The 25,162-nt window shown below is 43.6% G+C and overlaps 1 protein-coding gene across 6 annotated transcripts; it reads left to right on the top strand.

Moving 5' to 3' along the window:
* The first annotated feature begins 2,553 nt into the window (after positions 1 to 2,553).
* LOC149321189 (uncharacterized) lies at positions 2,554 to 22,839 on the top strand. Of its 6 annotated transcripts, none has more exons than XM_089517038.1 (5): positions 2,554 to 2,864; positions 9,726 to 9,832; positions 16,239 to 16,271; positions 16,881 to 17,555; positions 18,766 to 22,839. In XM_089517038.1, exons 2-5 carry the CDS (start codon positions 9,799 to 9,801, stop codon positions 19,305 to 19,307), a joined length of 1,284 nt encoding a protein of 427 aa, XP_089373164.1. In that variant the 5' UTR covers positions 2,554 to 2,864; positions 9,726 to 9,798; the 3' UTR covers positions 19,308 to 22,839. The 6 variants fall into 6 exon arrangements, with proteins under 6 accessions (XP_089373164.1, XP_089373155.1, XP_089373119.1 ...); XM_089517029.1 differs by lacking the exon at positions 2,554 to 2,864 and adding an exon at positions 3,961 to 3,982; XM_089516993.1 differs by lacking the exon at positions 2,554 to 2,864 and adding an exon at positions 3,992 to 4,173.
* Positions 22,840 to 25,162: the final 2,323 nt, after the last annotated feature.

Genomic DNA, 25,162 nt, shown 5'->3' on the forward strand with positions numbered 1-25,162 from the left:
CCAGTTTGAGGCCACTTTAACTGCCCTGGCTCAGTGCTAGGAAATTCTGGGAATTGTAGTTTATTGTGGCACCAGAGCTCTCCCTGACAGATAGCAATAGCAATAGCAAGCACATTTCTATACTGCTTATCAGTGCACTTAAGCACTTCCTTAGCGGTGTAAGCTAATTGCCCCCAAAATCTGAGTACTCATTTTAGCGACCTCAGAAGGATGCAAGCCTGAGTGGAGCTTGAGCCCTTTTGCTGGTACTGAACTCGCAACCTTATGGTCTGTGAGTGAGTGGCTGCAGTACAGGCATTTAACCACTGCGCAATGTGTCACAAAACTACAGTTCTCAGAATTCCCTTAGCATTGAGCCAGGGCAGTTAAAGTGGTCTCAAACTGGAATACTTCTGCAGTGTCTTTTGGACCCATGTTCAGCCTGGGAAAACAGAATAGCTGATGCAGTTGGGCAAATGCAATTGGCTCGAATTGGATAATTTCTGCAGTGTTTTTGGACCATGGTTCCCCTTTTCAGAGAAGCCGAAGGCAAAGAAGGCGTTGAGTAATTCTACCTTTTCTCTATCCCTGGTTACTATTTTGCCATATTCCCCATGCAGTGGCCCTACCATATCCTTGTTCTTTTGCTAGAGACAAAAAAAGGCCTTCTGTTGTTTTTAATCTCTCTAGCAAGCCTTGAGCTCTAGTTTTTCTGACTCTTTCCCTCCACTTGTGACCTATCCATCTGAATTCCTCTTTTGTGATTTCGGAGATACAGAAACCAACAAGAGGCTACACAGATGGCAGGGACCTTCTATGAAGCTCTCTGGAGGCAGCAGCTCATCATTCAATAGGAGAAATGCAAAGAAACAGGTATAAAAAGCAATTTTTAAAACAGAAGTCAAAAACACTTTCAATAGCAAACCCATACAAAAAAAAAGCCATATAGTCAAAAGCAGTTGCGCTGCATTGACAGATATAAGGAGGAGGACCACTCTTGGTCCAGGGTGACCAGATAGGTCCTCACCCGCAAAGGAGGACACAACACCACAAAATGGGGGACATCCCACAAAAATAGAAACAATTATTATTATTATTATTATTATTATTTGTATCCCACTTCTCCAAAAAGATTGAAGTGGCTAACAATAAAACAATAATAATAGAAACATAAATTCATGCTTCTTAGTCATGCTCCAAATGGGGGACATTCAGGACATTCCTCCCGGACAGAAGGTGGAAATGGGGGACATGCCCAGGAAAAAGGAAGATGTCTGGTCATTCTGTCCTAACTACAAAGGAGGGTAAGGCGCTGCAAAACAGAGGACATTCCAGGAAAATGGAGGACACTCCCAAATAAAGACAGTCATAGAAATATAAATCCGTGCTTCTGAGCCATGCTCAAAATGGAGGACATTTTGGACACTCTTCCTGGGCAGAATGTTGAAATGAGAGGACATGCCCGGGAAAAGGAGGACGTCTGGTCCACCCTGTCCTAAACACAAAAATGGAGGACATTCCCAAACAAAAAGTCACGTAAATATAAACCCATGCTTCTGAGTCATGCTCAAAATGGAGAACACTTTGGACATTTCTCCTGGACAGAAGGTGGGAATGAGAGGACATGCCCGGGAAAAGGAGGACTCCTGGTGACCCTGAGTTGGTCCAGTTTCCCCAGTTCTCCTCTGCACCCAGAAGTCCCTTCCCTTCCCCTTTACCTGCCTCTCTCTCTGCCTCCTCCTCTCCTCCCAGGGACTACTGCAGAATCAGAATCAGAATCAGAATCAGCAGCAGCAGCAGCAGCAGCACAGGGGACCCACTAAGATGGTTGCAAAACAATCGGGGCGTTTCGACGCAGCCACGGCGCTCTGCTGCTCCCACCGCTCTCGCCACAGCGGCCCCTGCCGGACAGCCCTCGTAACTGCGGGTTCACAGGATCATAGAGATGGCAGGGACCCCGATGGGGCAAGCTTGTTTTCTGCTGCTCCAGAGACCGAGGATGATGATGATGATCCTCTTAAATAGCAGGAAAAAAGCTTGCTAATAATAATAATGATAGTAATCAATAATAATAATATCCTAATAATAATAATAATAATAATAATTATGATGATATAATCCTATTCTCTTAAACAGCAGAAAACAAGATTGCTAATAATGATGATAATAATCTATAATAATAATATCCTTATAATAATAATAATAATATAATCATATTCTCTTAAACAGCAGAAGACAAGCTTGCTAATAATAATAATAATAATAATAATATATGTAATAATAGTCTCCTAATAAGAAGAATCTATAATAATAAAAATCTCCTATTAATATTATTATTAATAATAATATAATCCTATTCTCTTACACAGCAGAAAATAAGCTTGCTAATAATAATAATAATAATAATAATATAGTAATAATCTCGTAATAATCCAGACACTAATAATCTCCTAGGGTGATTATCACACGGGAGACAAGACGTCATTGTCTTGTCCTTCCTGCACAATCGCAGGAAGGACTTTCAGACAACGTCACGCTTATCCAGACATTGTCCTGTCCAGAAAGCATGAGTGATAGCGATCGCACAAAAGCCTTTCAAATAATGTTGTGCTGCTCCTGTATATTGTCCCGGCATTGAAGTGGCATTGCCCAACATTTCGCGTTCATGGGGGTTCATGTTAATGGAATGCTGCTTCAATGACAGGATCAGTGCTATGTTATGAAAGGCTCTTGCGCAATCGCTGTCATGGACAGGATAAGGACAGGGGAGCAATCCTGTCCCTATCCTGTCTGTGTGTGATAATCTCCTAGGTCCTGGACATGGAGCAAGGGATGATAGCTACAGGAAAAGATTCCACCTCTACATGAGGAAGATCTTCCTGACAGTAAGAGCTGTTCGACAGTGGAACATACTCATGGAACCAGTATGTGGAGAGATCTTGTTGCACTTTTGAGACTAACTTAAAGAAAGACGTTGGCAGCAGGAGCTTTCGTAGACTTCAGTCTACTTCCTCAGCTGTGTTTAGAAAGTCTAACACAGCTATATCTTTGAACTCATAGAATCATAGATAGTATGGGGCCATCCAGTCTAACCCCATTCTGCCATGCAGGAATGCACAATCAAATCACTGCCAAAGATAGCCATCCAGCCTCTATTTAAAGGCCTCCAAAGAAGGAGACTCCACCACTCTCTGATGCAGCCTGTTCCACTGTTTAACAGCTCTCCTTGTCAGGAAGTCCTTCCTAAATCCTAATGTTCCTCAGAATGTGAAGGAGTCTCTTTCTTTGTAGGCCTTTAAACAGAGGTGCAAAACACCCTCCAGAAATAATCTAGCCTGGGTCTGCTTTAACTGCCCTGGCTCAATGCTAAGGGATTCTGGAAACCGCAGTTTTGTGGGACATTTAGCCTTCTCTGTCAGAGAGCTCTGGTGCCTCAATAAACTACAATTCCCAGGATTCCCTAGCACTGAACCAAGACAGTTAAAGCGGTCTCAAACTAGATGATCTCTGCAGTGTGTTTTGGACCACAGAAGGAGACTCTGCCACATTTGGAGGGACATTAGGAAGAACTTCCTTAGAGTAAGAGCTGTTCGACAGTGGAACAGACTCTTTCCTCAGAGAGTGGTGGAGCCTCCTTCTTTGGAGGCCTTTAAACAGAGGCTGGATGGCCATCTGTCAATGGGGATGCTTGGACTGGGAGTTCCTTTCTCCTATTATAATATAATAATAATAATAATAGGAAAAAGAAGCAGCAGCCTTGAGGAGAAGCAGGAAATTAATAATACCGTAATAATAATAATGAGAATGAGAATTATTATTTATTTCTTGTCTCTCCTCAAGTCTTCGCCTCATCCTCCCTAAACTACACTTCCCAGAATCCCACGGGCCGCCGCCATGATGACGTCAGCTTTGAGAGGCAACCCTCCCTCAGTCTCTCCAACCCGTGCATGCATGCCCTCCGGCGGCCACCAGGGGGCTCCCAACTTCCGGTCTCGGAGGCCAGGTCCCCCCTTGTGTTTCTTCCCCCTTCTCTCGCTGGCCAGCTCCCTTTGTTCCGGAGCCTGAGTCGGAGGCGGCGGGCGGCATCCGGTTCCAGCAGCAGTAGCTGCTTGGCCACCATATTGGGGTTCCTTATTATTGCTGGAGCCTCGGGGGGCCGGGAAAGGAGGAGCAGAGCCAGGAGGGCAAGTTTGGGTGTGTTTAAAACTGGATAACGGGGGGAAAGAGGGACTGCATCCGCACTGGAGAGTTAAACCGGTTTGGGACCGGTTTAACACTTTGCCTCAAGGCTGTGGAATTCTGGGAGTTGGAGTTTGTTGTGGGGCCCTCTGGGCCCCACAACAAACTCCAACTCCCAGAATTCCAGAGCCTTGAGCCAGAAAAGACTTAAAGCGGTGCCAAACTGGGTTATCTCTCCAGTGTGGATGCAGCCAGGGGGACCTCCAGGCAAAGAATGGGTGGGTCTATTTTTTTGGGGGGAGGATAATTTGGAGGTGGGAAAAAGAGGGTCCAAAAGGGGGGGGTCCCTTTGCTGTGGATAAATTAGTAATAATAATAATAATAATAGGAAGGAAGGAGGAGGAGGAGAAGCCTTCAGGAGTGGCAGGAAATTACTACTACTAATAATAATGTCTTTCCCTCTTTGAATCGTTAATAAATTAATTAAGGCAAGAGGGAGAGACTTTGCACTACTGACTTCCAAAACACACCACAGGGATAATCCAGTTTGACACCGCTTTAACTTTCCCTGGCTATTAGTGCTATTAGGGAATCCTGGGAAGTGTGGTGTTTGTGGGACATTGAGCCTTCTCTCTGTCAGAGAGAGACAGAGAGAGCTCTGGTGCCACAATAAACTACAGTTCCCAGGATTCCCTAATAGCACTAATAGCCAGGGAAAGTTAAAGCGGCCTAAAACTGGGTTATTCCTGTGGTGTGTTCTGGACCCACAACTCTGTCACACTTTCTTGGCCTCCTCTGTGACAAATATTTGTATTTTTGAGTGGTTGTGAGATCTGCAGTCAAGTCAAGGAAGGGGAGGGGGAGATGTTGTACCCCGCCTTGAGGAGAGGCAGGGAAGACATAAAAATGATTTATTATTATTATTATTATTATTATAAACTGGAAGAAAGAAATTGGCAGCATGCAACACACTGCAGAAATAATCCAGTTTGAGAGACCGCTTTAACTGCCCTGGCTCAGCACTAGGGAATCCTGGGAACTGTAGTTTTATGAAGCATTTAGCCGTCTCTGTTAGAGAGCTCTAGTGCCACAACAAATTCCCCAAATCCCCTAGTACTGAACCAGGGCAGCTAAAGTGGTTTCAAGCTGGATTGTTTCTGCAATGTGTTTTGGACCTCAGTCTACTTCCTCAGATGCATTTGCATCTAGGAAAGTTCATGCTGCCAATTTCTTTCTTTCAGTAAGTCTCAAAGGTGCTGAAAGAGCTTTCTACATACTGATTCTACAGGCGAACATGGCTATATCTTTGTATTATTATTATTATTATTATTATTATTATTGAGGGAAGGAGGAGAGGCCTCTTTCCCAGCCAAGAGGAGAAGAGAAAGCTTCAGGATATATATACTCTATGTGTGTGTGTGTGTGTGTGTGTAGTCTCCTCTTCCTCCCTTTGCCTTGGAGAAGGAAGAGGATGAGTCAGAACAGCGCCTGCAAGCATGGCATGCCCTGGCATCATGTTTTCCTTTGGTTGTGGCTCATTGGACAGACTGAAAAATGAAGGGTGGGTGCGAAAGGGGAGTGAGGTGGCACAACAGGCCTCCAGAATTCAGATCAGCTTGACAGTGGTCCAATACACACTGCAGAAATAATCCAGTTTTAGACTGTTTCAGCTGCCCTGGCTCAGTGCTAGGGAATCCTAGGAACTGTGGTTTTGTGAGACTTTTAGTTTTCTCTGTCAAAGTTTCACAAAACTACCGTTCCCAGGATTCCCTAGCACTGAGCCAGGGCAGTTGAAGGGATCTCAAACTGGATTGTTTCTGCACCCACAACTCTGTCCCACTTTCTTGACCACCCCTTCTGTGGCTGAGCTGTGCAGATGTTTGTATTTTTGAATGGTTATGAGATCTGAAGTCAAGGAAGGGAAGAAGGGGGAGATGATGTACCTCACCTTGAGGAGAGGCGGGAAAGAAATAAAATTATTTCTCCAGAATCCAACTGGCTCAAACTGTATTATTTGTGTGGTGTGTTTTGGACCTTTGACTGCATCCACATTGCATAAATAATCCAATTTGACACCTCACCACCACCACCCCGCCTTGTTTCACACGTTGACAGGGCTGTTGCAAGGATCCCTATGCAGGTCTGCCTCTGTTCTGAACCCACACTCCAGAAATAATCCAGTTTGACAGCCCTTTAACAGCCATGGCTCAGTGCTATGCAATTCTGTGGAATTGTACTTTGCTATGGCACCAGAGCTCTCTGACAGAGAAAGCCAACTATTTCACAAAACGACAACTCCCAGAATTCTAGAGCATTGAGCAATGGCAATTAATGCAGAGTCAAACTGGATTATTTCTTCATGGGGATGCAGCCAGAGGCAGATTTACATAGGAGCCCTTGCAACAACGCTGTCAGATTATGAAGCAAGGAGCCCTGGAGGCCCCTGGAATGCTTCACAGATTAAATGCTTTTGTCATCCAGTGTCTGAAGTGTTAGGCTAAATTACCCTCTGCATGTGTGTGTGTGTGTGTGTGTGTGTGTGTGTGAGAGAGAGAGAGAGAGAGAGAGAGAGAGAGAGAGAGATGGTTTAAAGTGGGATTATAAACAGTGAAGTCAGAGAAGAAATGAAAGGGAAAAAAGTACAGATGAAGACTCCAAGAAAAGAGTTTCCACCTAAACATTAGGGCTGCATCACCACTGCAGGAATAATCCTGTCTGACCCCGTTTTAACTTCCATGGTTCAATGCTGTGGAAGTCTGGGAATTGTAGGTTTGTGAGACACTTAGCCTTCTCTGTCACAGAGCTGTGGTCCCATCACAAGATACAGTTCCCAGAATATCATAACATTGAGCCATGGGAGTTAAGGTAGTGTCAAATTGGATTATTTCTACCATGTGGATGCAGCCTAGGAAGAACTTCTTGGTGGTAAGAGCTGTTTGACAGTGGAACACGCTCCCTTGGAGAGTGGTGGAGTCTCCTGGAGAAGAGAAGGTTAAGAAGTGCCATGATAGCCCTGTTTTAAGTATTTGAAGTAGTGTCATACTGAGGCTGGAGCAAGCTTGTTTTCTGTTCCTCCAGAGACTAGGACCTGGAGCAATGGATTCAAACTACAGGAAAAGAGATTCCATCTCAACATTAGGAAGAACTTTCTGACAGTAAGGGCTGTTCAACTCCCTCAGAGAGTGGTGGAGTCTCCTTCTTTGGAGGTTTTTAAACAGAGGCACCACAGGGGATACTTTGATTTTGTATTCCTGCATGGCAGAATGGGATTGGACTGTATGGCTCTTGGGGCCTCTTCCAACTCTGTGATTTTAAGACAGCTATTGTATTTGTCAAGCTCATTCACAAAACAACTGCCAAATGATGATGCCTTGGTGAGCTGATAAACTAGTTGAAAGGAGGTCAGTCTTGGTTCTGCCCCCCTCACCTGAAATTGTACATTGACTGGGCCACATTCTAAATACCTGAAGGCACCAGATCCTGTCTGATCTCAGAAGTTAAGCAGCGTCAAACCTGTTGGATGGGAGATAGCCAAGAAAACCAGGTACTATAGGCTAGTGTTTCTCAACTTATCTGATGTGCAGAACTGGCAGTAATTTTATCCCCAAAGTGCCAGGGACCAGCACCATATTTATGCCCATCAGCTATAGTTGCTTCTTTCTTTCCTGGAAGCATACCAGGGACTGGCTGCCAATGACTCAGGGACAGGCATTGGTCTACTCTAGAGACCACCACTTTAAATAGCACTACTTTCAGGGGAAAGCAATGGCAAACCACCTCTGTGTTTTCCTTGCTTAAGTAACTCTTTTGAAATCTGTGAGGGTCACCATCAGTCTTGGAAGATACACACATGCGCACACACTCTCTCTCACACACATATATTGGGAGGCTGAAGTGAAAAACATTTGACTGGTTTAAGGTTGTCCCTCTCTAAAGAGTTCAGGGCAGAGTGGAAAATAGCAACCTTGGCTGGAAACAGCAAGAAAAGAAGTACAGATAGTTGTGAAATTATGATGAACGAATATGCAGTTCTTTAAATTTCCCTGTTCTAAAAAGTTGCATGAGAAGAGAGTTAAATATTGGATTACTGAGAGCAAAAGTTTATTTTTGTGTTAGACTCTGGATTGCCCCCAAACTGTGTGTTGCCTTGAAAGTTAATGTTAGAATTGGTTCTAGCTGAAACTGGAAAGAAGGTAGAATTTGAAATTCTTTTAACAGGGAAGAAAAATTTGGGAAATTTGTATGATCTTGATGCACATCAGAATTTATTTCTTTCAAGTGAATTCTGCAGAGGAACAGTAAAGATTTCAGATTAAATACAGACAAATAAACAAAGTAATTACAACACTAAGCCTGTTAACTTGCAGTGTATAAGCTGGATGTTATATGGGAAAAGAGAGACATACAACTCGACTCAGGCTTGCATCCTTCTGAGGTCGCTAAAATGAGTACCCAGACTGTTGGGGGCAAATAGCTTACTTGCTAATTTGCTTACTTGTTGTTCACCGCTATGATCTTTGGAATAGCGGTATATAAATAAAACAAATTATTATTATTATTACAACTATTGTACAGAGAGAAGTCTTTACTGCATTACTGGCTCATGGCAAGTAATAGGGATGCTAAGATTGTGTTAAAATATAACTGATAGCTCAAGGGGGAAGGATTGTATTATAATAAATAAAGATGGTATTTAGGTCATCATGTATGAAATCTAGCTTTAACAAATTGGAAACGCTATGCTAAACTAACCTGGGAGAGTGTCAACAGATTGCTGTTGACTCTGTGTTCTTCTTTTTATTGTATAAATAATATGTTTGTATAGTACGATATGTACTCTAGGGCATTTAAATTTTAGATGCCGTTGGGTATGTCTTAGAAATTAGTTGTAAGGTTTTGACATTGCTCCTATTGCTTTGCCAGTAGAAAATACAATTTGTTGTTCAACAGGTGCTAGTCAGCAATTACTGGAGTCTGGTTGGTTTGTGACAAAAACCAAATAAGCATGTATAGGATTGTAGGTTTCCATTCCTAGGTGATATTGTTTTTCCTGCACTGGTATTTTATGTCAAAGGGATTGAGTTGCTTATCTCCACATAAGCTTGGTGAACTAAACTTTGAGTCTGTGTGGTGCAGTGGTTAGAGCAAAGATGGGTAGAGTGCAGTTGTCTAAATGTTGTTGAACTGTATCTCCTAGCATCCTTGTCCACTGACTGATCCTGGCAAGGACTAATAACATTTGGAAGGCCATATTTTGTCCAACCCTAGGTTAAGGTGTTGGAGATCCAGGTGATAGTCCCCTCTTGGTTGTGAAAGGGATACACACTCAGTGACCTTTGGATCGGGGCCGCTACCTCCCTCCCTTGCTCTCTCTGCATGATCTACCTTATGGAGCTCTTGTCATGATGATTAAAAGGGAAAGTGCAATGTATGTTGCCATGAGATCATTATGGGAAAATTGGGATAAAAGTATTGAGTAACAAATCTGCTATATTGATGCCTCAACTTATGATACTAAGTGGTTGGGTGTAGAGATTTAACAGGCTTTTTTCTGCTGTTTCTTTCAGGGCCAACACTTCTTGAGGGCTTAGTTACTAGCTCAAGAGAAGTGGGGAGTAAAGAGGACCCTCAAGTAAGATCATGGAGGAAAATGGTGAAGATGTGGCTTCCCTGGGTAAGGATCTCCTCCCTGTTGATGTGCAGTCTCAGTACTTTCATTGCTTAGAACTGTTTTGAAAGTACTCTTCAGGTAGTCATGGTTTTTCCTCTAAGACCATCCTTTCTGGCTTGTTGTAAGTGTTTCCCCTGATTGCAATAGACTTAAGGCAATTTAGTGCAAAGTCTGTTCCTCACTGTGAGCTACTCTTGGTCCCATCATCTGAAAAATTATCTTAAAAGGGAATATTCAAAATGACTTCCTATATTTCTGGTTCAATACAATAGTATTTTTAAAAGGCAAAAGAAGGGGATAGAAGAGGAAGCATGAAAAACATCTCTAAGAAAAATCAGGTACTGTATTATCTTCCCTGATTGCCATTTTCTCTAAGGGAAGGAATTGTTACAAAGCCTGCATAGTCTCTTCTTAGCAGTGTTGAGGGACGGGGGGGGGGGGGGGGGTGGACAGATTAACAAACAAAATTTCCCAGAGGTGGTGGTGGTTGTTTGAACCATGTTTTTTTTTTTTTATTAATGTGTAGAGCTACACAAATAAAAGACTAAATCAGAAAATTAAGTAGCAAAATGAAGTTCAGATGTTATGGCCACTAGCATAAATAATTATTGTTCTAGAAAAATGCTCTTTTTAAGCAAGTTGTTTTGTTGAACGCAATGTTAATTGGAGAATTTGCTTCTGAATGGCATTTCTTGGACTATAAAATAAAGGCATGTTACAGACCGCCCAAAACGGGCGGTCTGCCGCCGCCGCCAGTTGCTGCATCCGGGAACCGCAGCGGCCAAACTGCGTGGTTCCCGGTGGAGCCAGAAAGAAGTGCCAAAATGGCGCTTCTTTCTGGGCCCTGGAAGTGGCGCCGCGAGGCGCTAGTCGTGCACTTGCGGCGTCACTTCCGCCGCGCGACGTCCGGACACTACGCAACTGCAACGTCAAAATGGCGGCCCCCATGTGGATGGGTGCCACCATTTTGTATGGACTCGGTCCGTACTAGGGTTGAGGGGTGTCAGGAAGTAACGCCCCTTCTCAACCCTACCATGCCCCTTCCTAACCCTAGCAAGCCCCTTTGGCGCATCTGTAACGTACCAAAGTGACTAAAAAGAAGGAACTGACACTGGATAACGGTCTAACAATGAACAACTCTCAATAAACTGGTAAAGTTAAAATGTTTAATTCAAACAGTCATTGTTCTTCCAGTAAGAGGGTTAGAAAATACTAATACTAGCCAATCAGTGTGTGTGTGTGTGTGTGTGTGGTGTGTGAGTGAGTGAGTGAGTGAGAATAATCAATTAACAAAAACAGAAGTGTTTTTGGTTTAAAACCAAGGTAGCTTAAACCAGCCAACCCTGCTTCTTAGTCCTAAAAGAGTCCTGTCTGCCTAAAGCAATCTGAAAATAAGAACTGCAGAGATTGGATGGCTGGAACCATGTATCAGATCCCTTAAATGAGTGTATATTCACATAGCCCTAAAGTTTCTAATGGGCCAAAGCAGATGGCTGTGAAGGAGCTACCTCTGGCCCTGATTGCACTGGGACCATGGTGACCACATTGGCTTTTTTTCAAAGTGGGCTGCTTCTGCAGTCCCAAATGGACTGTTGGCAGGAACAGATTAAATCCGCTCCTTTTTGGACTGGCTTTCTTCCCCCCGTTAGCATGGCCACGGAGCAGCTTCCAGCCACTTTGGGGGTGTGCACAGGCTTGCCATATCCCGGGAACTGGTGGGACTATCCCGCTTTCTGGGAGGCGGGCACTGTCCCTTCCCACTCTCCCTCAGTTCCCGGGACAAGGCAAGGCCCTTCTCCAGAGGCAGAGGAGCGTCCTCTGCCTCTGAGAAGGGCCTTGCTGCTGAGCTGGGCTCGGCTCTTTGGCTTGGGCCTCCCCCACAGCTGGAGGAGGCCCAGGCTGAAGCGCCGAGCGTTGCGCGGGCCCTCCACCAGCCCCTGGGGAGGTCCTGGAGGCGGCGGCACGCTCAGCACTTCGGCCTGGGCCTCCCCACGGCTGGAGGAGGCCCAGGCCAAAGCACCAAGCGTTGTGCTGCCTCCTGGGCCTCCCTGGGGCTGGTGGAGGCCCAGGAGGCAGCGCAACACTCGGCGCTTCGGCCTGGGCCTTCCTGCATTTTTTAAAATTAATTAATTAATTGATTGATGTTGTCCCAGTTTGGTGGCAAGGCCAATTATGACAACCCTAGGCGTGCATCATGTAAACACTTTGCCCCCCAAAGTGTCTGGACGCTGTCTTATTGAGCCTGTGCATTTCAGGCCAGTGTTGCCTGATCTAGGGAGCATCTACACCATAGTGATTTCAGAGATTGGTTTCCTGTTGCCCAGACTGGAAAGTAAAGCTGAAGAAAGCTTTTGGATTTCTAGAGATTTATCTTAAATTGTTGATGCTGACCCTGTGATTTTTAATTTGGGGCTCTGCATGGAGCCTTTCCATTTTTTTAAAAACTTCAAAGATCGACCATTACTTTAGCAGGAATCCAGATTCCGAGGGCTTTATCAACCCTGCCAGTGTTTATCAAGTCCATGCAACCCATCCTGTGCAGGATTTGAATCCAACTAGTTGTTAGATAGCTGGAGATGTTGTGGGGTGCCACTACCATTGTTCATTTACTTGGGAGAGCACAGCATTTGCATCATAATAATTGCCCTTCATATGGCTTCATGCACTCTGCCATTGAGAACATGGCCACATAGCCCGAAAAACCCACAAAAAGCTATGGATGCCAAAAACCCACAAAAAGCTATGGATGCCAGCCATGAAAGCCTTCAACTTCACTTTGGTATCTGGCTTTGTAACCTGATCCCTGTGATCCCACGTTCTGCCTGCACAGTTCCTGGAGATAATCTGCCATCTTCATGGACAGAATCGTTTCGATTTCTGAACCCTACCATATATCATCCCTTTATCACACAAACATGGTCTTTGCGCATGAGTAGAAAATTCTCTGTTCTCTGAGCCACTGTTTATTTTGGTCATGCCAATTTGTCCACTCATCATCAGAGGGAGATGAGAAGAATATTTCTGTGGAGGCATCTGCACAGCTGAGGATCAGAGCTAGATCTCTGTTGGTTAGATTCCTATGTGATGCTGAATTGGCCACTGGTGAGTCTAATACAGTGCGCCCACATCCTACACAGGCGCCCTATACACGGCTTTTGCTGAAAGCCGCACAACAAGCAGGAAATGGCATGCGCACCCATGGTGGACAGATGCCACCGCACCTGAGCCCCATTAGTTTTAATGGGGCTCAAGCATATGCAGAATTTGTTCTACGTTGGGGGGGGGGGGTCTGGAACGGATCCTCCGCGTAAGACAAGGACACACTAAGGCTTAAGTCTAGGTGGCTCCCAGTGAAAGACTCGAATGAGCCAAGGCCCCTTTGAGTTCTAAATTCTGTTACTAAATTTGTGCACCAAGATGGAAGAAAACAGGCATCACCGATCCACAGTTACCTGAAACACCCTTCAGTTTGTTGGAACCCGGCCCAACCTCTTGAAATATTATTGAGAATGAAGTTGCTCATACGACTTAGCAAACCAACACAAAAAAATATGATATGCAAAGGGGTCTTGTAGTACCTTTAAGACTGACTGACTGAAAGAAAGAAGCTGGTAGCATGAGCTTTCATAAACTTGAGCCCACTTCATCATATGTATGAGGTGGAGAATCCAGAGAGCTGGTTGCGTGTGCCAATGTCAGTTGAAATTCAAAACCTTCTAGTTATGGTGATGAGGTGAAAAGCTCAGGTTTAAAAATGGTTCTTGGGGGACAAAAGCAGGAGGAAGGATATTACCTAAAGCCAAGGAGAGTAGATAGGCCAGAACAGTGATCCTTGAACAAAACTACAAAAGAATATTGGAAATAGCAATATTAGAATATATCCACAGACTTCAGTCAGACAGCAGTGGATGGAACAGAGACAATGATTTCCTGGCACACTATACACAATTTCAACACTAATCACCCATCCTCATGAGGGTGCTGTTGACCATCATTTCTCCTCTGGTTCTCACACTACATTTCAGTACTCATTCATAGAATCATAGAGTTGGAAGAGACCGCAAGGGCATCCAGTCCAATCCCATTCTGCCATGCAGGAAATCTCAATCAAAGCATCCCTGACAGATGGCTATCCAGCCTCTATTTAAAGACCTCCAAGGAAGGAGATTCCACTACACTCTGAGGGAGTGTGTTCCACTGTCGAACAGCCCTTATTGTCAGGAAATTCCTCCTAATGTTGAGGTGGAATCTCTTTTCCTGGAGCTTGCATCCATTGTTCCGGTACCTGTCTCTGCAGTAGCAGAAAACAAGCTTGTTCCCTCCTCAATATGACATCCCTTCAAATATTTAAACAGGGGTATCATATCACCTATTAACCTTTTCTTCTCCAGGCTAAACATCCCCAGCTCCCTAAGTCGTTCCTCATAGGACATGGTTTCCAAACTCTTCACCATTTTAGTCGCCTCCTTTGGACATGCTCCAGTTTCTCAATGTCCTTTTTGAACTGTGGTGCCCAGAACTGGACACAATATTGCAGGTGGGGCCTGACCAAAGCAGAATAGAGTGGCACTATTACTTCTCTTGATCTAGACACTATACTTCTATTGATGCAGCCTAAAATTGCATTGGCCTTTTTAGCTGCCGCATCACACTGTTGACTCATGTTCAACTTGTGGTCTACTTGGACTCCTAGATCCCTTTCGCATGTAGTTTCATTCAGCCAGGTGTCCCGCATCCTATATCTGTGCATTCTATTTTTCCACCCTAAGTGCAGTACCTTACATTTCTCCCTGTTGAAATTCATTTTGTTAGCTTTGGCCCAGCTTTCTAGTCTATTCAGGTCATTTTGAATTTTGATCGTGTCCTCTGGAGTATTATCTATCCCTCCTAATTTGGTGTCATCTGCAAATTTGATAAGTATGCTCCCAATTCTGTCATCCAAGTCATTGATAAAAATGTTGAATAGCACTGGGCCCAGGACAGAGCCCTGTGGGACCCCACTGGTCACTTCTCTCCAGATGAAAAGGAGGCATTTTTGAGCACCCTTTGGGTTTGGCCAGTGAACCAATTACAAATCCATGCAACAGTTACCTTGTCTAGCCACATTTTACAAGCTTGTTTGCAAGAATGTCATGGGAAACCTTGTCAAAGGCTTTACTGAAATCAAGATATACTATGTCCACAGCATTCCGTTCATCTACCAAGCTGGTAATTTTATCAAAGAAAGAGATCAGATTTGTCTGGCATAACTTCTTTCTCTGAAACCCATGTTGACTTTTTGTGATTTTGGCATTGCCTTCTAGATGTTCACAGACTCTCTGTTTAATTATCTGCACTAGAATCTTTCCTGGTATTGATGTCAGACTAACTGGATGATAATTGTTGGGATCCTCTTTTTTTCATATGGTTCTCTGCTTCAAATCATGATTGGGAACAAATGCCAGTCTCTAGTGATCACTTCTTCATGTCTTTTAACTGTCAGCACTTTTTCCGTCGACTGCAGTTCTGGAATTTTTTAGCTTTGTTTCAAGTTGAATGGCTTAGGATTCATATGTGCTCAGTTAAATACAGTATGGCCCCCATAACTGCAAGGGATACATTCCCGGACTTAATGTGGAAACGTGAAACCATGGATTATAGCAAACCCTATTGAAATGAATTTCTGGTAGATGTTGACATAGAGTCACATTGGAGAACCTAGAGAGAACACCTGACTAGACATTTCTAGATCCTCCAGCATGATTCTATAGTAGGTTTCTGCTGGAATATCACCGGGTCATCCCTGGAGCACATCATGTTTTCTGATACCCTTCCAGAGACTGTGCCAATGCCAAATCATGGCACAATTACACTTGAGGACCTAGAAAATGCCTAGACATTTTTTCAGATAAACATATTTTTTCAGATGTGGGTAAATGAAACTACAGGTACCAGTCCCATGGATACTGGAGTTGTACTGTAAATAAAACAAACAAAAAAAAAATCCAACAGTTGTTGGCTGCATTAGGGATTCACCTTTTGTTGCTGCAGTTATTGTGGTCCCCCCCCCCCCCCCCCCCCCCGTACTCATGCATACACAGTATACAGTTCAATTTAAGCCCTGAGCTAAACCTATACTCTTGGTAAGCATTATTAGTATCTATATTCTTGGTAAGTTATTTTATGTTAGTTTTTGATGGCTATGTAACTTAAAACTTGGATTCCAAAGATAACCTGTGTGTTGTTTATGTTGACTCATCATTCAATCAGATTTCCAGCCCTCATGGTTTCATAGGATAACCAACCATTCTGTGAACTGAGTGATTGGTTGCCTTTCCTAATGACATTCAGTCATATTTTCCCTACAGGTATCTTCAGGCATCTAAAAAGCTTCACCTCTAATTTTATCTGTTTTTCTTTTCTCCCCGAGCGGCCTATATTTCCACAGATGGCAGTTATACAGGTGAGTAAGTTGTTCCTTTGCATGTTGGTTAGGCAGGGTTAAAAACCAAGTGTGTCTAGAAATTTGCTCTTAAAGAATGTATTGATTGGAATGTATTATGGAAATTTTGCTCAACTTTTAAAACTACTCTTGTTGTTTGTCTAAGGGCTTAGAGTTAGTGAAGGCTTAAGGAGGGACAGACTATTAAGCCCACTTCACATGTTACGCTAGACACGTGTATCACACTGTTGTCATGTATCTTTTTTTTCGCATGTCGGAATGCAGACTCCCGTGTCATTTTCTTGAGGTTACACGTGTTTTCTTTGCAGGCCAACTTGCGGGAACAAAAATGTGAGATGCGTGTCTCTTGTAACATTTGTGTGAGATGCACATGTCTCAGCGGGGGAATTGCCAGCGTGATCATAGAGTGCATTGTACAGAGCATCCCATCTCTCTTTATCCGCACTCTATCATTAGGAGCTTCTTTGTTACACCCCCTCCCCTACTAGTGCTCCTTTTACTCCACCCAAATCAATTCAAAGGTTTCCTGCTGCCATTTTAAAAAATATCCTGCTACCAATATCACCGTGTCATCCCTGGAGCACACCATGTTGTCTGATACCCTTCCAGAGACCGTGCCAATGCCGAATCACGGCACAATGACGGCTTCTTCGCAGGGCTCTTCCTCTGCCACAAAATCCAGGCGCCAACCCGTTTGGACTGATGAGGAAACCCGGGCCTTCATCCAGGTGTGGGGCGATGATGCTGTCCAGAGTGCCCTGGCATCAAACTACCGTACAGTGGCGCAGTTCCAATGGATAGCAGATGAAATGCGAGCCCGGGGGTACAACAGGGATTGGGAGCAGTGCCGGGAGCGTGCAAAGGTGCTTCGGCGTGGCTTCAAAGAGATAGTAGATGGGAACAGCAACGCCGGGCACGGGCGCCGTGTCTGGCCATATTACGAAGAACTTAACCGCTTTCTTTGCATCAAGCAAAATCTGGTTGTTCCGCGGCTTTCAGGGAGCAATGCCAGGCCACCTGTTGACCGTCGACGCCGGGAACACCGGGAAACGCAGGATGCAGCCTACGAGCCAACGTCCTCACTAGGAAAAAGTGACAAAGGGACTTTTGAAGAACCTGATGGGGACTGTCTACTGTTGCCTGAATCTGCTGGATCTCAGCAGAGTGAAGCCAACATGGAAAATCAAGTCCCCTCTCCAGCAGCACACTCCGATATATCCATGGATGGGAGTGCTGGCCCAGGCACCCCCATAGATCCTTTGCCACCCAGTGACTTGATCTCTGGTGAGTTTTGTGTGGCTTTGTGTCCTATCTAAGGGCTTTCATACACTGTTGTTTCAGCTGTCCATGGACATCTGGATATATTTGTCTTTGGATAAATAGGAAACAAAGAGAGATGAATTTATGTATTATTGTAAGTGGTGTGTAAGGAATTGTTCTCGGGGACAAGAAGTTAAGAATCACAGTTTGCAATAGGGACAAGGGGAGGACATTGAAGCCTATAGCCCATTTGGATATAAAATGAAGGCTTGTGTATGTGTGTATATGCCTTTCAGTTGCCTGTCAACTTATGGTGACTCCATGCATTTGACAGTTTTCGTAAGCAAGAAATATTCAGAGGTGGTTTTGCCAGTTTCTTCTCCAAAATATAGCCTACAGCACCTGGTATTCATTGATGATCTCCCATTCCAGGGCTGATCCTGCTTAACATCCAGGATCAGAAGGAATCTGGTGCCTTTAGGACATTTGGGCCCCTTAAAAGTCATATATTGTCCAGTGAAATTTCAAGATTTTGGTAGGGCTAAGCAGGTCTCCTGTTGGTAGCAAGTCTGGATTTTTATTTATTTATGTATTTATTTGTGCACAGCACACCCTTGTTGTAGTACAGCTTCTGACAATCCTCATTCTGAATCATATTGAATAGAGTAGACTTGGTCAATCCCCGATTGAATGGTGAGTCAACACACATAAGTAAGGCCAATAGTCTACATACTTGAGTATAATGTAAGTGCTCCATCTGTGGAACTCCACTATGATTTCTCTGTTACAGGACTCACTGTGTTGCTTTCATAACCCACTTCCATCAGCCATTACATGGTAGGTGGGGGGCAGAATTGTAGAAGTGTCTGACTATGTTCTACTGTTCCCATAGCCAAATGCAGATTGAGGAAATCCTCTGTCAGGGTCCTCCAGAGATCTCAGCAGATGATGTCATCAGTCTGTGTCTGACTGTGGGAATATAGCCGGATGTCTCTGATTGCCTCCACTCTTCAACAGCAAACGAATGGGTGGAGGAGTCTATTGGAGTGACACAGTGAGTTCTGGGGAAAACATAAGGTGGGATTCTTTCAGATATCGCTAAAAAGATGCTGGCCATTGCTTTGTTGAATCTGTTGTAATTGGGATTAACAGTAAGATTCAAGCCCTAGTCTGTGTTCCCTATGTTATTATGCAGCACTAATTCAATCCACTTTTCTGCTGTTTGTTCCTCTAGCGCCAAATCTACGCCCTCGACCGCTGACTGCTGCTGAGCGAATGCGGAATCTCCGTTGCAGGCAGAGAAAGAGGAGGGGGGACACTTTGAAGGAGCTTATGGAAGTCACCTCCCAGGCCACCAGTGAACTTGTCCGGACACTCTCTGAACTCACACACAAAGAGGTAGCCTCTTTTGAGCGTGCTTACAAGGAGGACCTTGCAGCCCGGAAAGACGAGATGGAGCAGAGTGCCGAGGACATTGGAAGGCTGGTCAGTGCTCTGGAATCGAGTGATCAAACTCTGAAGGAGCAGCTGAGCAGCCAGACCAGCGTTTTGCAGGGTATCCTGGAAGTCATGAAGGACATACGGGGCCGAACATCCTACAGTCCCCCCTACCCGTCGCAGTATTACGATTTCCCTGGCCCAAGTATGATGCATACCGGGGGCACTTCCTCAAATGGCCAAGAGATGCCATGTCCCTCCCCTTCCAGCCTTGCGTTCACATCCCAGCAATCGGCCACCAGCAATGGAGATGTCTCCCCCAGGAAACGAATGAAATAGATGGGAGAAGCACTGCTGCTCTGCTGTCATTGTGGAAACCATCCCTCCAGCTCTTCTCAGTTCTTGTTATGACATATATATTGCTTTTCTTACTGACTTTCTTAATTGCATAGGTAGAACGTGTTCTCACCACATTATGTGTGTCGCCCTGCAACTTTAAAGTTGTGGAAACGTCTGCCAGCAATGTACATTTAGATTTCTTATTACTGGTTTTTTTTAAGTGTACCTACATTAGTTTCCCTTCCATCCTTGTTTCCAGAGGAATGCAGCGTTTGATGTAAAAGTCAAAGGTTTTTTAAAATACACTTAATATGTGACCAGGTTCTGTAAAAAAAGGTAATCTTTTAAGAGTAATAAAGTTGCACTGTTGTTCTATATCTTTCAACATGTGTTCTGCAATAGTGCCTTGAGTTCCTGGGTCAAATCGACATCCTCTTTGATTCAGCATTCTGTCTTAGCCACATGCCACAGAGATGTTTACAGTAGGGTAGGAAGGCAGCACTCATGCTTGCTATTGGCCCCTAGCATCTGATCAGAGAGGTGCCATTTCTGAAAATGGAACGTCGGGTTCACCAACAAATGCATTCCAGTGCATTTATAGAATCCCTTGAAATGCCAGTTACTTTAGTGGTACAGGTCGAGTCTCCCTTATCTGAAATACAAAATACTCCTAAATCATCCACATGGGTGGCTGAGATAGTGACACTTTTGCTTTCTGGTGGTTCAGTGTACACAAACTTTGTTTCATGCACAAAATTATTTAAAAATATTGGGTGTAAAATTACCTTTAGCCTATGTGTATAAAGATGTATATGAAACATAAATGAATTTTGGGTTTAGACTTGATCCCATCTCCAAGGTAGCTCATTGTGTATATATGCAAATATTCCAAAATCCAAAAAATTCCAAAATCAAAAACCCATCTGGTTCCTAGCATTTTGGATAAGGGAGGCTCACCCTGTAATCTTAGGGCTGGTTCCTACATTAGGCAGTGTGAAATCCCCACCTCAGGCAGCAGAGCAGGAGAGACAGCAAATTACATAGACAATACCCCACCCCACCCCCAGAGCAACCAGGAGAGCTCCTGGCACTGCTTTGAGATGCCATGCTGGTTGCTCCAAATCCCCACCAGTGCTGCTCTCCCATACTGGTAAAATAGTAGTCTTCCACCCAGTTTCTTGCTCAGAGTTAATTCCCCCACTTTAAGGTGCTCTGCTTCAAAATGAAGCATTATGAGGTGACCCGGTGACCACCTGTATACTGGCACTCTCGGTAGCCATCTTTGCCATCATGGCTTGCATGGAGAAAGATGTCCAGGATGAGGCATTTGGGCCTCAGTAGCTCTCTAAACAGCAAGCTGATAGATACTAATTAGATATTAATTTAGCCAATGACCACTGTAACTGTCTTCATTTCAAACAGTAAGATAGCTGGTGTTGGCTAGCATTGTCCACTGAAATTTCAACAGTTAAAGATGCATTGTCTTTCCAAGCTTGTATTTTGCTTATATTTCATTTCATTTCATACTTCCCCCACTGCTCTTGAACCTTTGTCACATCTCTTGTCTATATTTTCTAAGCTGGAAAGCCCTGTTTAATGACTAAGCTAGTTTTCATGGCAGAAGACCTGCTTGCTTACATACAGTGCTGTCTCCATCATGTACAAGACCTACTTGTCCTTTTAAGAAATTAATTCAGTTGTCAGGATCTAAAACATAATATCTGCCACTTACTTCCACTGAGTGCTTTTGTTCCAACTAACTTCACTTCTAGTATTGCAGTTCAGCTGAGAGAGAAAGCAAGGGGAGATGTGGGCCAGCCAGAGTAAGAATTTAGCCATCCCATTCAACTTTATGATGGTATTGTTCATAGAATCCTAAAATCATAGAGTTGGAAGAGACCATGAGGGCCATCTAGTTCAACCCCCTGCCATGCAAGAACTCACAATCAAAGCATACCCAACAGATGGCTATCCAGCCTCTGTTTAAAAACCTCCAAATGAGGAGACTCCATCACACTCCAAAGGAGAGTCTTCCACTGTTGAACAGCTCTTACTGTCAAGAAGTTTCTCCTAATGTTTAGGCGGAATCTCTTTTCTTGTAGCTTGCATCCATTGCTCCGGGCCCTATTCTGTGGAGCAGCAGAAACAGGCTTGCTCCATTCTCAATATGACACCCCTTCAGATACTGAAACAGGGCTGCCATATCGTATCTTATCCATCTATTCTCCAAGCTAAACATACCCAGCTCCCTAAGTCTCTGATATGTGACTTCAACTCAACTCTGATTTATGGTGGCTTTATCCTTGGGTTATCTTGGCAGGGTTTAGAAGGAGTTTTCCACTGCCTGCCTCTGAGGCTGAGAGAGTTAGATTTGCCCATGATAAACAGGTATTTCAATCTTGGTCTCCCAGAATCCTAATCCAATGTTCAAAACACTCATATGGTAGCAGACCTGTATTTAAACAAGTCTATCATTGCAGCTAGTTTGGCTTAACATTTATTTATTTATTAACAGTGGAGAACAGCAATCTTCCTGAGGATGAGAAGAGGGGTTTTAACTGTGCAACTCTCCCCCCATCCCAATAAAGATCACTGTTTCCAGTCATCTGCTTCTTGTAGATCCCCTGAACTGTAGGGAATAGTTGCTGGGGTTTGCTGGGCCACGAAGTAGCCATGGGACATACATTTTGTCCACCGATTGCCTACACGTGAGTGTAAAGATCATTTTGTCCTCTGTGCAATTTTCAACATTACTTTGTCATCCTTATATTGGGATTGGGATGAAGGGAGCCATAACTGCAAACATTAATATAAATGAGGCTGCAATACTGTGGCTTTTTTCATAATTGTGGGGTTTTGGAACTCACTATCCTTTTTGAAATTCTGAAAGAAATCTGAGAGTTTGGTGATTATTTTCTTCAACATAGCCATGTTGCTGCTATTTCAGTGAGGCATGTTTCAGTTCCCAAGCTTCACTTCTATGTTATTCTAACTACTTTTCATCTAGTGTGACAAACCTCCTGGATTTTTTACTCTGGGAGGATTGTTTCCCACTGATGTATCATTTCATTGGATTTGTGAGTTTGTTTCTCCTTCCTATAATATTAGCATTAGTACTTTACTAGGACACTTAAGGCAGCAATCCCATGTAAGCCCCACTGAACATAGTGAGCCTTTTGAGTAAACAGGCATACGATTGTTCTGCTAGACCACCAGCATTTAAATAGACTCCCCAATGTATGTTATTTGATAGTCTGTGTTTGTTTGATCTTGAATGCTCCTCTGTTAACAAAAATAGCTTCTTCATTGAAATGACAGATATCTGCCTGTAACTTTCAGGGAGTTTTTAATATATCTATGTGTGTGTATGAGTGTGTGTGTGTGTGTGTGTGTGTGTGTGTGTGTGTACAGGCTGCCTCTTTCTTATCTGGAATCCTGAAATCTGAAATACTCCAAAAACCAAAACTTTTTTCATGGATGGCTGAGATAGTGACATCTTTGTTTTCTGATAATTCAGTGTACACAAACTTTGTTTCATGCACAAAATTATTAAAATTATTGTATAAAATTTCCTTCAGGCTCTGTTTATAAGATGTAAATGAAACATAAATGAATTTTGTGTTTAAACCTGGGTCCCATCTCCAAGATGTATGTATATGGAAATAGAGATATTCCAAAATCCTTCACCACCCCACCCGAAAACCCAAAGCACCTTTGGTCCCAAAGCAGAATATTCTAATATTTTCTCCGTAGCAAACTAGTTTGCTGAGTGATGGGAATACTTTTCATATAAGGGGAAAAAGTAATCTGATTCTATCCTCTACACTTTCGAAATGGTCAGTCTATTCTGTCAGCTCAGAACTTTTCCATTTCATTATTTTGCTTATAACAGACAAAGTCTGAGCATATAGATTGCAATCCAGCATCCCCTCAGTGCAGCATAAATACCCACATGTGGAGATGCTCAACTCTGCTTACACTACTGTCAGATATATTGCTTGGGTAATGCTCAGACTGTCACTCTGCATCCATAATGCTACTTCTGCATGGGTAGTTCATAAACAGGATTAATAGAATCATAGAATCATAGAGTTGGAAGAGACCGCAAGGGCCATCCAATCCACCCCCTGCCATGCAGGAACTCTCAATCAAAGCATCCCCGACAGATGGCATCCAGCCTCTGCTTAAAGACCTCTGACAGCATTGCCAGAACATTGAGAACTTCACAAGGGTTGTCAGGGGAAAGGCCCCTCATAGTTTCCTTCATCTTGGAAACACTGATAAGCGCTCTGTCCTTTGTTTATGAATCACTGATTGAAAGTTTGTTGCAAAACAGTTCAATTGTTTTGGATCAGGAGTCCCAGAATCACTGATCCAGACATTTGTTTATGTAACAAGGAAGAATATCCCAGCCTTCTATTTCAGGAAGTGAGGTAATAAGAGGAGAAGAATTTTGTACTTTCACTTGATGGTCAATGGAAAGGGACAGTAATGACCAGGTAAGCAGCAGATAAGCAGGGTGACCAGATCATGTCCTAACTACAACGAAGGACAAGGCACCGCAAACTGGAGGACATTCAAGAAAAATCTAGGGTATTACTAAATAAAAGCTAAAAGCACCAACATAAATGTAAATTCATGCTTCTTAGTCATGCTTCAAATGGAGGACATTTTGAAATTCCTCCTGGACAAAAGGCTGAAATGGAGGATATATCCTGAAAAGGGAGGACACCTGGTCACCTTGCAAATAAACAATATTGGAGAAAACTGGGTTGATTCATCCTTTCACAACCGGATGCTCTCTGAATCTCCAGGACTACAAAACCCATTCACTTGTGGCTGATGGGAATTGTAGTCCACATTATCAACAAGGTGCCAAGCTGATGCTGTCTTAACTAAGCAAATAACAGCATGTTTTTATATGTGTATCATGAGACATATATCCCACTGAGTTGAACAGGAGGTACTCCTAGGTAAGTAGGTGTAGTACTGCAGCTAGGTTCAACAAGGCTGTTTTGTGTGGGCTCTTGATTACATTTAAGAACAGCAGTGTATGCATAAAGCAATTATATTATTTTAAGGGCACCACACAGTGGCGGATTATTCTATGATATCTTCCAGTCTCGTTTGTGTATTAAACATCATGAATTTCTCATAGTTACTTAAATGGCCTCTGATTTTGCATGTTTCTCTAGCTCCTGATCTAGACAGTGCTGTAGTTTGGAGTTAGCAGCAACTTTCCAAAATAGCTGGTGGTTCATTTTTTTTCCAGAACACCCTCTCAAAAATATGCAATATGTCCTTTAATAACCAGAGTGAATTATTCACTTATGAATAATTTATCAATGTGTATCCCAATACAATTTAGTGAAGACTGTTTCATGCACGCTCTCAGTCTTATTTCTGTTGCTTAAGGCACACCAAGACATTTTGCTGCCTGAGGCAGCCACATAATAATAATCATAGAACCATAGAGTTGGAAGAGACCTCAAGGGCCATCCAGTCCAACCTTTTGCCATGCAGGAACACAGAATCAAAGCAACCCCAAAAGATGGCCAGCCTCTGTTTAAAAACCTCCAAAGAAGGAGACACCACCACTCTCCAAGGGAGCATCTTTCACTGTCAAACCGCTCTTACTGCTAATGTTGAGATGGAATCTCTTTTCCTGGAGCTTGCATCCATTCTCTGGAGCAACAGCAAACAAGCTTGCTCCATCCTCAATATGACACCCCTTCAAATATTTAAACAGGGCTATCATATCACCCCTTAACCTTCTCTTCTCCAGGCTAAACATCCCCAGCTCCCTAAGGGCATAGTTTCCAGACCCTTCATCATTTTAGTTGCCCTCCTTTGGA

The sequence above is a fragment of the Sceloporus occidentalis genome, unplaced genomic scaffold (genome assembly GCF_023333645.1).
Source record: "Sceloporus occidentalis isolate IW3139 unplaced genomic scaffold, rSceOcc1.0.p SCAF_1, whole genome shotgun sequence".
In the NCBI taxonomy this organism is placed as follows: Eukaryota; Metazoa; Chordata; class Lepidosauria; order Squamata; family Phrynosomatidae; genus Sceloporus; species Sceloporus occidentalis.

Coding starts and splice junctions, on each gene's coding strand:
- LOC149321189 (XM_089517038.1), top strand. CDS start 9,799: ATGGAGGAAAATGGTGAAGATGTGGCTTCCCTGG. Junction 9,833..16,238: donor TGAAGATGTGGCTTCCCTGG/GTAAGGATCTCC, acceptor TTTCTCCCCGAG/CGGCCTATATTTCCACAGAT. Junction 17,556..18,765: donor ACCCAGTGACTTGATCTCTG/GTGAGTTTTGTG, acceptor TTGTTCCTCTAG/CGCCAAATCTACGCCCTCGA.